This window comes from Lacerta agilis, chromosome Z, assembly GCF_009819535.1.
Source record: "Lacerta agilis isolate rLacAgi1 chromosome Z, rLacAgi1.pri, whole genome shotgun sequence".
NCBI classification, from domain to species: domain Eukaryota; kingdom Metazoa; phylum Chordata; class Lepidosauria; order Squamata; family Lacertidae; genus Lacerta; species Lacerta agilis.
This window is the reverse complement of record NC_046331.1, coordinates 4616307-4634266: the sequence shown is the minus strand read 5'-3', so window position 1 is coordinate 4634266 and position 17960 is coordinate 4616307. Positions and strand designations below refer to the sequence as shown.

The 17960-nt window shown below is 45.4% G+C and overlaps 1 protein-coding gene across 1 annotated transcript in view; it reads right to left on the bottom strand.

Annotated features, from left to right (window-relative positions):
• Positions 1-2763: 2763 nt before the first annotated feature.
• The window catches only part of BRINP1 (BMP/retinoic acid inducible neural specific 1), a 112372-nt gene continuing 97175 nt past the window's right edge, over positions 2764-17960 (bottom strand). Inside the window, exons 7-8 of the mRNA XM_033137237.1 lie at positions 17045-17267; positions 2764-4446 (exon numbers count right to left, since the gene is read on the bottom strand). Coding sequence (XP_032993128.1) covers positions 3306-4446; positions 17045-17267 — 1364 coding nt within the window. The 3' untranslated portion in view covers positions 2764-3305. The remainder of the gene's footprint in view (positions 4447-17044; positions 17268-17960) is intronic.

The window sequence follows — 17960 nt, the reverse complement described above, 5'->3', positions numbered from 1 at the left end:
CTGAATAAAGATGCAGATGGAATGACTTAAGGATCTTTCTCCTTTCCGAGTTGAAGCACAATGCCAACACCCCACCCCAAAGTCTTATCAAGGACCTACAAAGCCTTGTGTTGCTCTGTTGTTTCTGTACTTCAAAGCGTGGTCGTTCTGCTGCACAGGGACTGTGCTAAGATGGCACCACTGACCTGCTAGCAGAATAGTATTATCTCCCTTACTTGACTAGGGCACCAAAGTTTTGCATGCTCCCACACTCCCCAGCAGTCACGCATTCAGTGTTAATGAGAAAATCTGTGTGGGTGTCCATGAATTCACTTTTCACGAGAAAGGGCTATGTGCACATACAGCTGAATATGATACAGCTCTTTGAGAGCATAGGAGACTTCCTTGTATAGCTGCAGACCATTGGTCCATCTAGCTCAGTAATGACTTCCCTTACTGGGAGTGGCTCTTGAGTGTTTCAGGGACTGTTTTCTGCTAGACTTTCCTGGATATTTCTGGGATTGAACCTGGGACCTTATGCAGGGTTTATATTATATATGTTCCACCACTGAGTTATGTGGTTCTCATGAGCATAAACACTGACCCATGATGCACAACCTCTCTCTCTCTCTCTCTCTCTCTCTCTCTCTCTCTCTCACACACACACACACACACACACACACACACACACTATAGGCATGTATATAATGATTCTTTCCCATTAAAGCTGTGAACATGCTCTCCTCAGTACACAGCTAGTATTGTGTTGACATGGGGTGTTTTTTAGGGGGGGGAGACTGCTAGGTGAGATCCTGACCACCCCCCTTAAATGTTAAGTGAGTTTATATGAACACCCCTCCAGTCACTACTGTTCCTGCTAGCCAAAAATCTTCCAACCTCAAACCTGGTTAAGTCCCCATCACCACCACACATACACACATTACAACAGTATATTTTGCACAAGCTGGACCAAACTGATCTTCCTCTGGCAAATGATGAAGAGGGGAGAAAGTTCACTTGAAGGGATTCTCTACAGATTATTCCTAGTGATGAACCAGTCCCCTCACCTCTACCACCACTGGCATGGTTCGGAACAGAGCCAGCAATTACAAGCGGTCACTGGGGAAACGTGAAAAAAAGAAAAGAAAGACAAAAACTTCATTTCCTCCCCTCTCCCAACAGTTTTAAATTAGTTTCCACACATAGGCAGAAGGAAAAAAGAAGGTGGAAGAGAAAGAATCATAGAGTCGGAAGAGGTCCCTGGGGTCATCTAGGGAGGGAGGGAGGGAGGGAGGGAGGATTCAGGGCAGGATCACCACCTTTTGGCCACTTGAGCACATATGCAAACATGAAAAACTGTCACACACCCCATAACCTATTTTATTGGTCAGAACATAATGCTTCTTTCAAGCCTGATTCCAGTGAGGGAGAGGTGGTGGCAGAGGCCATGTGGGCTCCACAGAAGGTCTTTGAGGGCACATGTGCAGCTGCTAGTGCCATGTTGTCAACCCGTTCATTACTGCTTGCTTACACCACCCCACTGGCTTCAAATAAACCCCTCTAAACTCAATAGCCTTAATTCTAAGTAGATGTGCATATAACTGCACTACATGGTTGCCATGCTCCATGTACTTACATGGAAATAAACGTGCCAAGCACCATGAAACATCCATAGGATTTCTTCTTTTCTGGAACTGCCTCCCTCTGCCTATTTACTTGGGATAAATTCCCCCACCCACCCACCCACCCCCTGAAGATAGGGAGATTCACCTTAAGAGTAAATATGCAGAGGACTCAGATGTTGAAGAAAAAAGCATTCACGTTGAATTCCAGGCTGTAGAACAGTGACAGGGAATGTGTGGCCTTCTCGATGAGGAACCTCTGGCCTGGCGACGGTGAAGACAGCCCCCCAAGCCCCTTTATCTGGCCCTTGGGACCCACCCCAGACCACACACCCTCTCTAGATTCATCCCTTACTATCTCTGCTTTGCACCCTATTTGGGCGTTTTGGTCTTACTGGGATGCTCTGTTGATGCCTGGCTGCCTTGAGGAGAGAGAGAGAGAGAAAAAGAGAGGGAGGGAGAGGGAGTGTGTATGTACTGCACATATACTAGCTTGCTGTACGAAGGCAAAAACTTCATTCTCGTTGCTTTGCCTGCTTTTGTCTCTGGGTTCATCCACCATTATCATGTGGCTCCCAGAAAGTTGCCCCAAAGGCAGAGGCAGAGCTAGCTGCTCTGGCACCTGGAGCAGTGCACATGCTGTGCACCTGGGGACAGGGCTAGCTGCCCGTGGCGAGCGTCCCGGGGGATGCCACCCACAGTAAGCGGCCCAGGGGGTGCTGCCCGTGGCAAGAGGTGAGCCTCCCAGGGGGATGGCATGGAGATGCCACCCCGCTCAGGGATGACACCCAGGGTGGGCTGCACCCACTGCCACTACCACTGCCAAAAAGGGGAATGTGGCTCTTGGGGTGAAAAAGATTCCTCACCTCTGGACTACAACTCCTGTCATCCCTGATCATTGGCCATACTGGCTGGGACTGACAATAGTTGGAGCCTGACAACATCTGGAAGGCCAGAGGTCTCCCCATCCCTGATGCAAAATAACGTCTGAAAGATATTATCACTGTGATTTGTAGCACATCCAGGCATTACTGGCCGGGTAAACCCTTAATTCCAAACCATAAAATTATACCCTTTGGCAATGCAAATCAGAGTAGTAGTCATGGTCGTTGTCAAACTCATCCTAGAGTAGTGGGGAAAATGACTGAGAATAAAGCTTCCGTAACACTTCACAAAAGAAATTTCTTTTATCTTTGACCATTAGCTCCCATTAGGAGAAATGGCAACTCTTGGTACATGTACACAGAATTCTCTCTTTCTCACTCTGGTTTTCTTTCTTTTTGGCACCTGCATAGCTGAAATCTTTACAATTAAGTACAGGGAATCTGAAAAAAGCCGTTTCTGCATGTTCTGTAATTCCCTCCCCCTTCCCATATTGTTGACTCCCAATCCCACCGAGCAACACCTCAGCAGATTTTCACGTTCTGACCCTTTTTAATGATTACAGGAATAACTAAACATGCCCGGCAGTTTTACATATTTGCTTGAATGGTTTTCTTTCAGTATTCCAATAAACAAAGACCTTTCCATCACTCTCTGTCTCTCTCTCTCTCTCTCGTATATTAATTACATTTTACATTTTTTTTATTTGTTTAAATCTCTTTCTTTTAACTTCTTTTTTAATGTTGGGTTGGGGGTTTTGTGTTTGTTTTTTTTTACAGCAAAAAGGTGAGTCTGGTAGTACCTAAGTACATAAAGTCTTGGTTAGCAGAGTTTGGCAGTCATCTGGTCAGATTGCTTGAGGATTTCGGTGTTGTACAGATCCAGTGCGTGATTCACACGGATGATCTCACTGTTGGTCAGTTTCAGGCGGTGCTTGAGCATACAGGAGAACAGATCCAGCTGGGGCTTCCCTGGAGCTACAGGAGGTGCCAGCCTGTTGATTCGGTCCCGTATATCCAAAAGCAAGAGCATGACGGAGGAGGAGGAGTAGAACTGCCCGCCTTGTGTGTAAGACTGGTTGACCTGTTGCACTGCACTGCGCAAGAGGTCAGCATTGAAGCGCAAGCTGTATCCAAACACCTGAATGTCTGAGATCTTGATGTAGAACTGACGCTTGTTGGGATCAGAGAGGTCCACAGGCCCTTGGCCAGTCTCATTGCGCATCAGGGAGGGCAGCCGAGTCCGGCTGCGTAGGTAGATGTGGACAGTCTCAAAAAAGGTTTTCCACCTGTTCCCAAGCAGCAGGGTCCAGTTATAGCACTGGCTGTTTTGCAAGCGGATTTTCTCCCAGCGTGGGTAGCCAAATTCTCCAAAGGGCATGTTCCAGCCTTCGGAATGGCTTCCACTAAATGGGTTAACGTAGACAAAGAACATGGGGTCCAGGCTGCTGTTGCGCATTTGGCAGATGCGCATGGAGATCCCAATCACCATGTGAATGAAGTCCATCCTGTTCTTGTTGCTCTTCAAGGTGAGGGACATGCGCTTGCGCCACCTCGGGTCAAAGAAGGTGTCCAGGCGGATCTCATTGCTGATGAAGGTGGTGTGCACATACAGGCGAGAATCCATCTTCTGCAGGAGGTACTTCAGCTCCAAGTCCTGGAAGTCCAAGTCCGTCTCAAAGCTGATGAACTGCTCACTGCGTTCTGAGTCCACATTCTGAGGCTCACAGCGACCCCGTGAGAGACGGTAGCCCTTGTTGCATGAGCCACAGAGGGATATGTTGGCCAGGCTGCACATGGCACAGCTGTTGTTGCCTCCAATGATGCACGGGATTGGTCGCTGGCACAGGCTGGTGCTTCCATGGCAGACACAGCTCCTCTGACTTTCCAGGAAGGTTCCCCAGAACCCGTTCTCATTGCAGTAGAGCAGGGACTGAACCCGGGACAGCCATTGCTGTATTGTCCTATAAGGGAGAAAGCACAGGGGCATGAACTCCAGATTTCTAAAGGCAGCTGTCTAGGGTATCATTTTAACTCAATGCCACAAAGTAGAGGTGAGAGAAATGAAGTAGCTAAGTGGAAGTTGCCAATGGGCAAGGAATTCCAAAGTGTGGATCCAGCCACATTAAAATACTGATTTCTTACAAGTGCAGAGTAGTAGTAGTAGTAGTAGTAGCAGCAGCAGCAGCAGCAACAACAACAGCAGCAACAACAACAACAACAACTACTACTACTATTATTATTATTATTATTATTATTATTATTATTATTATTATTATCATCATCATCATCATCTACTTAAAGCCCACCCCACCCATCTGGCTGGGTTTCCCCAGCCACTCTGGGCAGCTTCCAACATGAGATTAAAAATACAGTACATTAAAACATCAATCATTTTTATCTTTTATTTTTTAAAAAATTCCCTAAACAGGGCTGAGTATTAAGTGACTGTTCTGCACTGGGTTGTGTTTAATCCATCAAAGCTCAACTCAGAGTAGACCCATCAGAGTAAGTCATACCATCAATTTCAATGGATATACCCTAAATAGGTATAACACTGGTAACCAACCAGTGCCCTGCATAATTTCACAAATATTAACACACACACACACACACACACACACTTCCCCTTTAAACCGAATAACCCATTAAAATGGATTATTGGGGAAAGATTCTGCAACCACGACCACTACCCATAGTTTCACTTGCTACAATTAGAAGCAAGACACTGAGTGCAACCAACCTGTGCTCCAATAAAATCTTTCAAGAACAATAATACACAAATGGATGCATTTAGTCTACCACCCATCTCACAGATAAGTATATCTTATTCTGCCTATCTGACTGCCAGCAAGTGTGGTGTAGTGTTCAGCATGACAACTGGGGAGACCCTCATTCACAGAATCACAGAACTGTAGAGCTGGCAGGGAGCTCTAGCGTCATCTAGTCCAGCCCCCTGCAATGATGCAGGAATAACAACTGAAGAACCCCTCACAGAAGGACATTCAACCTCTGTTTAAAAACCTCCAATGAAGGAGAACTCCATTTGGACATCATACTCATTGGCCTACATCTGGAGGGCCTCATCAAGTTTGCCACCCCCGCTTCAGAACTTCAACCTCCTGTCGTTGAACCCCAACCAGATTACAGCCAGCTAGCCCTCTTCTGATGGGACTAACAAGTGGACCACTCTGAACAGAGCAGTCGCAGTTTTCCAGGACTTCTTAATTCTACCATCATTTCCTCCTGTCCAAAGAGCTCTTTCCAACTCCCCCCTCTTCCCTGGCTGTGCTAATGAATGCCTCATTGTTTTCCCAAAGGCTGAGAGTTCTCAGCAGCTCTGCAGCGACAAGACACTTACTAATGAGAAATTAGGATGCCATCCCTGCATATTGGGAGGAGTGATTACAGGCGGACGTTCTGAGAGTCGGATTAGTAGGATTCACGGCACCTGCCTAGCTTGACCCCAGAATAATCATTAGGTTGTGTGCTGTATCAAAGGCAGATTTAAAAATGACACAGTAGTGCAGAAGAGCAAGGCAAATTGAGGGAGGGAGATGGGAAGGGGGAGGAATGGGGGTGGTGAGATATGGAGTTGGCGTGGGAGGGTGGGAAATGGATGGGCATGTATAATTTAAAGAAGACTGGAAACAAAAGGCGGAGAGATGCAGAAACACCAGAACTCATCAAGATGATGAGGGAGAAGGAGGGCTTGGAATGATAGGACTAGATATGTAATTTAAAGATCATTCAGCCCAACCTCCAATGCAGGAATCAGAGAATTGTAGAGTTTGAAGGGGTCCAATGGGTAATGTTAGTCCAACCCCCTGCAATGTTTCCTCTCTCCCTCCTCTGCCTCTCATATCATCTGAAACATAACAAGACTTGAATGTGGGTGTGAAGGGTGGGGTGTCTTGAAACCTGGAAGGACTGGGCAGTGGGCTCAGTCAGGTGGTGAATGCCTCCCTCTGTGAGGGAGTCTTCCTGGACACCCTTAAAGAAGCAGTTATTAAACTGCGCCTTTAGAAACCATCTTTGGATCCAGCCATTATGGCTAATTATCACCCAGTCTCAAATCTTCCATTCTTGTGTAAAGTAATTGAGTGGGTGGTTGCTGAACAACTCCAGGCATGTCTGGAGGATGCAAACCATTTGGATCCATTCCAATTGGGATTCAGGTCAGGCCCCATCACAGGACTGAAATCACTTTGGTCATGCTGGCTGATGATCTCTGGCAGGCTAGGGACAGAGGTGAAATCTGTTTCCTAGTTCTACTGGGTCTCTCAGTGGCTTTTGATACCATTGACCATGGTATCCTTCTGGATTGTCTAGTGGGGTTGGAAGCTGAGGGCAGTGGTTATGCAGTGGTTCCACTCCTTCATCCTGGACTGTGTCACAAAGTGGTGTTGGGAGGTGAGTGTTTGGAACCTTGGGCACTCACTTGTGGGGTGCCTCAGGGCTCTATTCTCTCCCCCATGTGTATGTTTTATTTATTTGTGTGTGTGTGTTTAAAAGAAATTAGGCCATGAGCCAGATGTAGTCTTAGGGCTGAAGTATTGCAAAGTCTAGTGGCTGCAGCCTGATACTTCTCTCCTCCTAGGTGTGACAGAGAGAGACACAGTCACTCACTGCCTCAACAGTCAGGCTGTTGTTGCCTAGGCAGCTGACAAATGAGTCAGTTCTGCACCCACTAGCCTGGACCTAATTTTCTTTTTCCCATAGCTTCAGCACAGTGGGGCTACCCACTGGCATTTGCTCTTCCAGGCAGAACCAATTTGCACATTTCATCCTGTGCAGACATAATACATATTCAGCAACATGGAGGTGCACAGGGGACACAAGGCACTTCCGTTCACTGCCCCTCCTGCCAGTGATACAGCCAAAGCTGCCTGAAAAGGAAGACCAGAAGGAAGGAGAAAAGAGAGAGAAAGAGAGTGGGGAGTAAGGAGAAAATGAATCAGCAGTTATGTGCTTCCAGAGGGTTTTGGAAGTGTGAAAGGACTTTTATCACATGTCTTGCTTGTGCTGAAGCTGCTAGAGTCTATCACCCCCTCTCCCTCTCCTGCGAGGTAGAAGGAAGTCAAGGCACTGGATTGGGGGGGGGGGAGAGACACTGAAATCTATAAATATTGTTCTCACAGAACAAGCCCAGCAACAAAGCCACATCAACAATGGCTAACACTGCAGAACTCACCTTCTTAGTCTCTGCCAAGGACGGTTCCACATTTTTGCTGAAGGCAAGGATGCATTTCAGAAAACACAGAATCTTTTGGCATTTTAAAAGCTAACTTGACATAATGCATTCTGAGAATGCACCTCTGAAGATGGAAGATAGCGAATTGGATCCAATTTATATAGAGCCCCTCTATGGAATCAGAGAAGCTCAGCAAATGACAGGCAAAGCACAGGGGCTAAACAATCTGTTAGCTTTTAAGGCGCTGCAAGGGGAGTATCCCTGTATTTGATACAATAGACCAAAGGTTTTCAACCTTTTTGAGTCCACAGCTCCCTTGACCAACTACATTCTTTCTGTGGCAGCCCTGTGCAGCTCAGGAGCCCAGTTATGTCCCCCTTGCCTGCAGAGCTGGCAGCCTCGCACCCTTTTTCAAACACCCTCCCTTGTGGAATGTTCCCTCAGCCTCCTCTCCTCTCCCCTCTCTTTGGGTGTCCTTTGGGCAGCACCAGATGCCGCCTCTGATCTCTGAGCTGCCCCTCCCCGCCCCAAAGAGAGGTGCCTCCTCACACTGCCCCACAGGAGCCTGGTACTTGTCTGTCCATTCCCAACAGCAAGGGCTGGTGGACTGGCAGGCTGGCCTCCCTCACCCGTTTGCTTGCTTACTCTGAGGCCGCCTCAGCTCCTGGCAACCAGCACCCGCGGGCCAGCCCCAGAGGCACCATTCAGCTGTAGAAGTCAGAGGCAGAGATGCGAGAGAGGGCATCAGAGGAAGGAGGGAAGGAAAGAGGGACAGATGCCAGTGTTGCCCACGGCACCCATGACCATAATTCAAGGTACTCCATGGTGCCATGGCACACTGGTTGGAAATCACTGCAATAGACCAACAGAATTACCCCCTCAGGGTATTTCATGGAACAGGGGGGGATTCTCTCAGAGATGTTGATTGCTTTCTGTTTCCATGTCAAAATCAGCACAACTACACCCCAATCTGAAGAAGAAAGGCCAAATACCACAGGAATGGCCAAAGGGAATATAAACCAAAGGGAATATAGCTGAGAGTTGTGTAGCAACACTGACAAAAAGGGGAGGGAGACTCACAGCTGTGCCCCTCAAAACAAAAATTCTCTTAAACTCTTTCTTTCTTCTTTCTTTTGCCAGTTAGGTGCACATTCACAGAGGTGCTTCCTGAATATATTCCACAAAAGCAGACTGGCAGATGAAACTATGGGACAATGCAAAGATGGCTAGATTGACTGGGAAAATTAGAAATCATGAGGATCAAAACTTCAATAGAGAATGGGAGAAACTTAGATTGTATTTAAAGGAACACTGTAAACACTTGAACTCTTTAGCAGGCTCTGAACAACTCTTGCAAAGTTACAAAGACTTTGGACATATTGGAGGACTATAATTTGGATGAACTATAATATGCAGTTGACAAAGATATTTAAAGGAACCACGGAGGGGAGGAGGGAAGTCCTAAGATTCGGAAGAATCTTGTTTTATTTTAAAATTTAAATGTGTCAATTGTATGAATTATTTTGTAAAACCAATAAAAATTATTCTCCCCTCCCCCCAAAAAAGAAAAAAAAAGAAAATATTCCACGAGGCTCTTTTACTGCAAATGTGACTAACAATTTTCAGCATGAGGGCTAAAACATAAGGGTGATCAGCTCTTTAATGACTACTTCCTAGCAATGGGTTGGGCCAAGGTGTCCAACACACACACACTCATGTGTGTTAGAAGATACACACACACACACCATACACAGAGTGCAAATACACAGGCGTGCACACACACACACACACACACACTCAGACAGGCACATAGAGATGCACACATATTCAGGCACCCCACTCATCACCTACAGATCACCAGAGGTGTATCCATTTGGTGTGGGGGAGGGGGGGAAGGGAAGTCTTCCCCATCACAGCAATGGGCTAGGAGGAGAGGATGCTCCCCTCCGTCCCCCCCACTTCCCTCCCCACATCACAGCATAGCTCACCACAGTGATGGGGTGAAAGAAAGCCCTGTGCTTTTTTCTGAGCCTCTATGGTTTTCCACTAATGGTTGTGTGCCAGAGTGAGAAGTACTTTTCCAATGTAATAAATTTGTGAGTTTAGCAGAGGGCTGGCAGGTCACTAGAAGTGGTTTCATGGGCTGGATAGATAACCCAAGAGGCCGATACAGTGGGTATTGATGAACCAGGTTCAGAACCAGCAGGGAACTACTTCTCTCAAGGTTATGAAGCAAAATGTACTCTGCTAAGCAATTTCTGTGAGATGAGCCAGCCTGGCTGTTCCATGTTTTTTTTTTTTTTTTTTTTTTTAAGCGTTTTTAGCCAGTAAGTGAAGCCAGAGCTGTGATTGACAAATGAGTTGTTTTGACACTGGGCAAAAGGAATTCCTGGGGTCCTAAACAGCTGCTGTTTCCCCCCTCCCCTTTTAGGTGCTTCTGTATCATTTCCTACTCCTTGGAAACTGTGTTCTTCTTTTCCCCATCTAGCAACCAGGACACATCCTTCCTGTGGTGGGTCTCCCTGAGATCAGGTACCCCCTAGAAATTATTTTCTGCAAATACTACTGCATGATAAGTATGGGTGGATGTTAAAGAACCCCCCCCCCCAAAAAAAGTAGCACATGGGACTTTCATGCAAACCTGTGTCCTCTTTTGCAAGTGGGTTGGAGGGCCCAATGCACATACAGTGTACTCGGCCAAGAAAACCATTTTTGTACCCCTGGGGCTAGATCCGGACCCCAGGCCACTGATTCACCACCCCTGTGCTACAGGCAGCATTCTCCAGAAATAGCTGTGTTCAAATTCCAAGTGTTCCAATATCTGGAACACTTACAACAGCGATCTTTTCCACTTGGTGTGGAAAAAAAACCCCTAAGAAGAGTCGTGCTGGATCTGACCAAAGGTCCATCTAACTAGCCCGGCATCTTCGTTTCTCACAGCGGCAAACCAGATGCCTCTGGGAATCTCATTGCCCTGGCTCCCACCCAAAATATGCAGACAGAAGCTCTTACTTGTATTTATTCAGCCAAGTAACAGTACAGGCTTGGCAGCAGACACAGCACTCATGAGTCATGACTCAGGAGCAATGCAAGAAGTTCAGAAATGGATGGAAGTGCCAAAGGTACCCCGACCATACTTCCTTCTGTACTCATCAAGCTTTCATTGATTGCTCACTTGCAAGACTGTTGTGTTTGCAGGAATGCTGAGATTGCAAGTGCACACTCCACTGGAGAAGAGAGTCTGCTCCCATCTGTGAAGGTGTTGCCTGGTTCTAAGCCACAAGGATGCATCTAAGCCACATTTTCACAGCAATTTGCTTTTTTTAAAAAAAAATGAAAATTCATCAGAATTTTAGTGCAAATTTCTCCTTAGAAATATTTTTCTGTATGTAAATTTTGATGGGTTTACACATTTTTTGCATGCAGTAAGCTTGCATATTGCACTTGCTTTACTTATGCAATAACAACCTTACATGGGGGGGGGGGATAAAATTAAAAATGGAGATGTGGGGAAACCCACCACCCACTTCTCTCAATTTATTTATTTTTCCCCTCACCCATGCACCCAGCAGGTTTTACTCACTTACTAGGCTTTAGGCGGTAGAGGAAGAAAAAGATGTAGGAAAGTGGTGCTTGGTGGGGTGCCCTAATGCAGAGTCCCCCTGCCCAGTGTGCCTAACTGCTGAGGGGTAAAATGAATAGACACAACTGTCTGGTATTTGAAATGGCCACAACTTTACTGATTTCAGATATAGGAAGCCTTGGCATATGCATTGGGTGTGTATTCCTCTCAGCCCCTCCCCTGCTGGAGGTCTGAGGCATGACAGGGTCTATCTGGGGGTGGATCCATCACAAAAAAAACAAGTTTATGCAGATAGTCCCCAAACGCTGAGGTAAGCTCTATGGCCCGCTAGCCCTAACAACTGGCTTTTTGGACAAAGACTTCCCTCCAGACCACTCTAACGGCGTACCCTGTTAACATCACCATTAACAGGGGGTGGTTGAGTCACTACTTCACCACACCCCAATTGGATGAAAGACTATAGGATTCTGCCCAAGGCCTAAATCGCCTAAGTTGTGACTAATACTATGGAGAAGGCAAAACCTGCAGAGTAGGGAAAATTCCTTCCTGGCTCTGAATATCGCAACCGTCAAAAGACCACAGCAAAGCCTGGCTAGCTGAAAAGAAATGGTTAGAGCAGTAACCAACTATTAATGAAGGGAGGGGAAATGTGGGTGGCTCTCCCAGCCAACTGAATGCTGTGCTGAGTGGTCAGCCGGGCTAAGTAAATGCCCACCCCCCACTGCCCACCCCCGGACCGCCACAGATTGGCTTATTTGAAGGACGGGTTTTATGGGAATCCATGAGCCTCTGCGTTGGCCAGAGGGGATGGGGAAACATTCAAAAACGGCAATGTGCGTCCATGCGAGAGAGGAGGCATCGCATTGGGCCGCAACCGCTGCTCACCGGCAAGATGGTAAGTGGCCATTTTATATGCGATCCTAGTTGAATCCCACAAATATTTTAATATATCGTTTTGAACACCTGATCTGGCTTTGCAGAAGCTCCTCTTCATCACCATACATTTCCATTTGCCGTATTTCCATCCGCCTGCATCAGCTACTCTCGCAATTCTCACAAAAAAAGCAAAGCGAAACAAAACTCAAAGCACAACAGGCCCATAAATCTTCAGTCAAGCTCAGAGCTCTTAAATCTATTACTCCCCTCCACCCTGCAAAGTTAGCAGCCTTCCCTGAGGCAAACTATGCATCAGCCTGCCCATTCAGAAATCACACAAACAGGTCAGCAAAAAACAAAAAAAAAGGAAACGAATTCAGCATTTGATTCCATTTCCACTTGAGTCACTTTTAATTTTATTTTTTTTAATTAACTTCATTTGCTCTGCTTGTTTGGCAAACAAAATCTATAGATAAAAAAAAAACAAAGAGTGAAACTGGGGGGGGGGGAGAGTATAGCTTTTCAAAAATCTGGATTCACACCTTCCTGCACCATTAAAATTGGCTGAACACAACTTTCCCTTTCAGCATTCAGCTCTATCCTGCTTCATTTCCGGAAGGGCAGTTGAGTGTCAGCACGTTCCTTTAGGCTATAATTGAATATAGAACATGCTATTTCTATTAGACCTTTGTGAATGGGACAGAGAGTGTCATGCTGTTAATATAACCACTCCATCTTTTCAAAGTCAGTGGCACATATTAAATGCTGCTGTCTCGGTCGGGGCATTCACACAGTCAAAATTGCCCCAGTATGGGGCCATATTGGGTCTAATTTTGTGCAAGGTATATTCCAGTAAACTCATGTCAGACGTGTGGCAAAGACAGAGGCTGAACAGTGGACCGTGAAGCTGAGTCTGGATATCTGTTGAAGAAAACACACTAACTTTCTCCACTAAGTTGCTGTCATAATCTGAAACCTATGCTACTTGAAAAACTGCCTCCTGTCCTAACTGGACTCAGCATGCCTGCTTCCCTAAAGATAGGGGAGAAAATTGGTTCACATTTTAATGTGAACCAAACTAATCATCACTCCCCGAAATCAATGTGTCAAGTGTTGTCAACTTTTTAGGCTTGTGGGCATATTTGGATTTTTGACTGAGTGCAATGGAACCACCATACTCTGGTCACTTGAAGGAAAACAAAGAGAAAGAGGTTCACCACACTTCCACTCACTTTCAACTTAGTTAACTTTGGAAAAACTACCAAAATGAATAATAATGAAAAATCCTATTAGAAACACTAAGGAAGCACTGAGAGTTTGATAATTACACTATATAGCTGTGATCCCTTTATTGCAGGGGTTTGGACTAGATGACCCTTTGGGTACAATTCTATGATTCTACAATTTAACAAGCAAGAGCCAGGTGGGAACCAGGACAGTGAGATTCCCAGAGGCCTCTGGTTGGCCACTGTGAAAAATGGAAATGCTGGGCTAAATGGCTCTTCTTAGGGTCTTATCACATCAAGTGGAGACGATTGCTGTTGTAAGCATCCCAGGTATTGCTGGCTTTGAATACAGCTATTTCTGGAGAACAGAGATTCTTCAACTATGCCACTCAGTTTTTAAAATACCAGTTACTGGGAATTTCTGGTGGGTTCATGCCCAGCTTACAGGCCACTGTAAGAATAGAACACTAGACTGGGTGGGTCATTGGCCTGATCCAGCAGTTTCTTCTTACGTTTCTGCTTCCTGGACCAGATGCCTCCTTACCCCTGGCACAGAAAGTTAAAGGACATGTGTGTGCATGTGTGCACATGCGTACACACGCATGCACGCCCCACACACTTTGCTTTATCAAATGGTGTGGATAAAACTGAGAGCTAGTAGAATACTTCCGAGCACATAGAGCTAAAAGAGGAAGTGGGGAAGGGGCCACTTTTCTGTCTTCCTTTCCCAACTCTATTTACTTATCAAGAGAGAAAGAGAAAGGAAGCAGAAACCACAGGGGCTATCCAGGATTGGTGACCTTTGCACGTGTCAAAATTTGCACGTCTCCAATTTTGCAGTACAGTCCTCCTGCCAACAAAATGGGACAAGGAGAAGCCACTCATCTATAATGCTGACCAAATTCCCAGGAGTGTTGTCCTGCATTCATGTACACAAGTAGAGGATGGACAAACCTGTCATTTATCCCCTATCTGTTTTTAATTTTTCAAATCTTTTGTACCATTTGCCTCATTTATGAATCAGTTTGCAATTTTTCTTTAAAAATGCACGAAAATTCATAGGCACCTGCATACTCATTGTTCCTATTCCACACGTGGTTGCAAAAAATTCCCCCAACATAATGCATTTTTGCAGTATTATTTCCAGTAATGTTGTGTGCAATTTTCTCTAATCTGTGCAGTTTTGTACAGCCTGATTTCTTGCCCTGTGGACAAGGATTCACAAATATCATCTTGGATTACTAGACAAACTACAACTTTCTCCTCAAAGGAAGATTAGGCAAATCTTACAATTTCAGTTTCTCTCCATTTCTCATTTTTAAGTTCATTTTACATCCACATCACTTTCTGAGGGTTTTTTTTAAAGTCATCATGAAAATGTATAATTTTGGTTTGAATTTCTCCTAATACATACATTTTTATACAATTTTGCATAATCTATGCATTTTTGCAAAGCATTTTCCTTACATAAATCTCTTTCTTTCTTTCTTTCTTTCTTTCTTTCTTTCTTTCTTTCTTTCTTTCTTTCACTAATAGATGCCCACTTTAACCCTGTGTATGCATTTCTGTGTACAGCGGTACCCCGGGTTACGTACTTAATTCGTTCCGGGTTACAGTACGTAACCCGAAATGGACGTAACCTGAATAATTTGTTCTGCGCACGCGCAGACCGGAAAAACCCGGGGAAAACAGCGAAAAACGCTCTGCACATGCGCAAATCATGTGTGTGTCGGGTTGCGCTTCCAGGTTAGCGGAGTTCATAACCCGAAAAGTACGCAAGCCGAAGCGTACATAACCCGAGGTACCACTTACAGGTAGGAAGCCGTGTTGTTCTGCCATAGTAAAAAAATAATAATAATAATAAAAAATCATTCCAGTAGCACCTTAGAGACAAACTAAGTTTGGTCTTGGTATGAGCTTTCGTGTGCATGCACACTTCTTCAGATACATTGAAACAGAAGTCACCAGACCCTTATATATAGTGAGAGAGTGAGGAGGGGTATTACTCAGAAGGGTGGTGGGAATGGGTGATTGGCTGATGGGTGTGGAAAACCTGTTGATGACTGTTAACGACTGCAATTAGTCCTAAAGGAAAAAGCAAGGGGTGAGATGGCTAAAGATAGCTTTGTCATGTATAATGAGATAAGAATCCAATGTCTTTGTTCAGACCAGGTCCTTTCATCAAGATTTTCATCGCCTACAGACAGCCACCCAATCTTAAACAACTCCTTACCCACAATAATACAACAACAGGACTCAACATGGACACTGGTACCAGAGCCTGCAATAAACCCACATGCCAACTTTACTGCCACATAAAACCAGACCACACCATTACTGGCCCCAACAACATCAAACATACCATCTCAGGACTATTTAATTGCTCATCTTCTAACATTGTGTATGCCATCAAATGCCAGCAGTGCTCTTCAGCTCTCTATATTGGACAAACAGGCCAAACCCTACGCCAAAGGATAAATGGACATAAATCTGATATCAGGAATCACAAGACAGAGAAACCAGAAGGAGAACACTTCAATCTCCCAGGACATTCTATACAAGATCTCAAAGTAGCTGTCTTAATACAAAGGAATTTCAGAAATAGAGTGGAAAGAGAAGTTGCTGAATTGCAACTCATTACTAAACTCAAAACCACGGAGAGACCTAGTAACACCCCTCCTCACTCTTTCACTGTATATAAGGGTCTGGTGACTTCTGTTTCAGTGTATCTGAAGAAGTGTGCATGCACACGAAAGCTCATACCAAGAACAAACTTAGTTGGTCTCTAAGGTGCTACTGGAAGGATTTTATTTATTTATTTATTTTGTTCCGAGGTACCACTGTACAGGTAACTCTCATCTTACTCAAGCATTTGGTTCTGGGGGTCCAAACATACAAGTAAAAACACATAAAGCCAGGAGCCCAGGGAAGGCAGATCAAGAGCTCTGGCAGTTTCTCAGGGCCCTTCTGCCACCATCCCATATCCCAGTAAGCACTTGCCCAACTTTGGGAAGGAGACAGGAGAGCTCTAGGACCCTGACAGAACCCTTGAGCCTCATTTCCAAAGCAGCGGGCATTGCTTATCAAGTTTTTGGAATGTGGCAAGAGGGCTCTGAGATGCTGCCAGAGTCCCAGCTTTGTGCAGGTATATGGGGAAAATAAATGGAGAGTGGGTTTCCACAGTTCTCCATCCACCCACCCACCCATTTACTTGCTTTCCCTCCCTACACCTGCACAAAGCTGTGATCATGTAAGCAAAGTAAGTGTAAAATGAGAGTTACCTGTTCATTACTTGGCTGGAGAACAGCACTGCAATATTTTGAGAACTGTGAATTTAAAAGCATGGCATTGTTTCAGTCCATGTACTGTTTTGCAAAGTTCATGCTTAAATGGGAAGTGAATTGAATTTGTCTCCCTTATGCTCAAGTAAGCATAGAGGGCTATAGTCTTGCCTGGAGTCTTGCCTAATTTGCACCAATGCTCAAATGAGGAAAGAAAGAAAGCAGTTGTCTCTCCTGCTACTTTTGTATACTGAAATCTGAGCAAAAAGAAAAAGAAAAAAGATGTGCACACTTCTTACGCATAAAGTGGTATACAATAAGCATGTTGAACTCTTAATGCATGGATCAAGCACTCTCTAAATACAGTATATCACCCCTTACATAAATAAGGATGACCAGTACCTTTCTCGCGGCAGCTGGTGGTTAGGATTGTGCCGGCAACGGATACTGAGGCCGAAAAGCTTGCGGGCAGTGCGCTGGATCTTCTGGCGTTGGGCCTCCATGGAGCTCTGCAGGAGTTTGTACTGGTTCTGAAGGTCCCAGTCATTCCCCCAGTGCTGGTGGATACTTCCAATGGTCAGGAAATGGTTGTTAGGTAGCCTCTTCATGAAAGATTTAAATTCGTCTGCGAAATTCACAAAGACACATGTAAAGCCAAGAACAGAGAAAGGGCGGAGTTGTGGGGGTTTTTGTGGTCGTGTGTGGGTAGCACTATGCCCTCTTTAATTTTCTGTTATTTTTTTATAGTTTGGCAAACTTTGGGGAGAATTTGAAATTATTGGTAGAGCCCATATATTGCATGCATGAGGTCCCAGGTTCAGTTCCTGGCATTTCCACTTAAAACCGGGGGGGGGGGGGGATCTACTGCTTGGTTCTTTCCCCAGGCTACACCCCCTTCTATTCTCACTTTGTACCCTCCTTTAGTATTTTGACCTGCTATCCACCCAATAACTCTGACAATGCTTCTTGCATGGCTGCCTGGCTGGTGGGTGTGGCTGTGGTATACAAAGGTAAATCTCACATCCCCCCCCCCCAAGCCTGGTATATGACTCCCCAGAGGTTTGCCCAGAACAGAATGTGGCCCTTATGTCGAAAACAAGGTCTCCCATTCATGAGTTAAAATGATCAGGAACCAGGTAAGGGAAGATATCTCTGCCCGAAACCATAGAAAATGGGAAGCCAACATGACACCCTCCAGATGCCATTGGACTACAAGTCCCATTACCCACATCCAGCATTGCCAGTGGCCATAGCTGATGGGATTTGTCATCTAACAGCATCTGAAAGGCTGTAGGTTCCCCATCTTTCCTTTAGTATG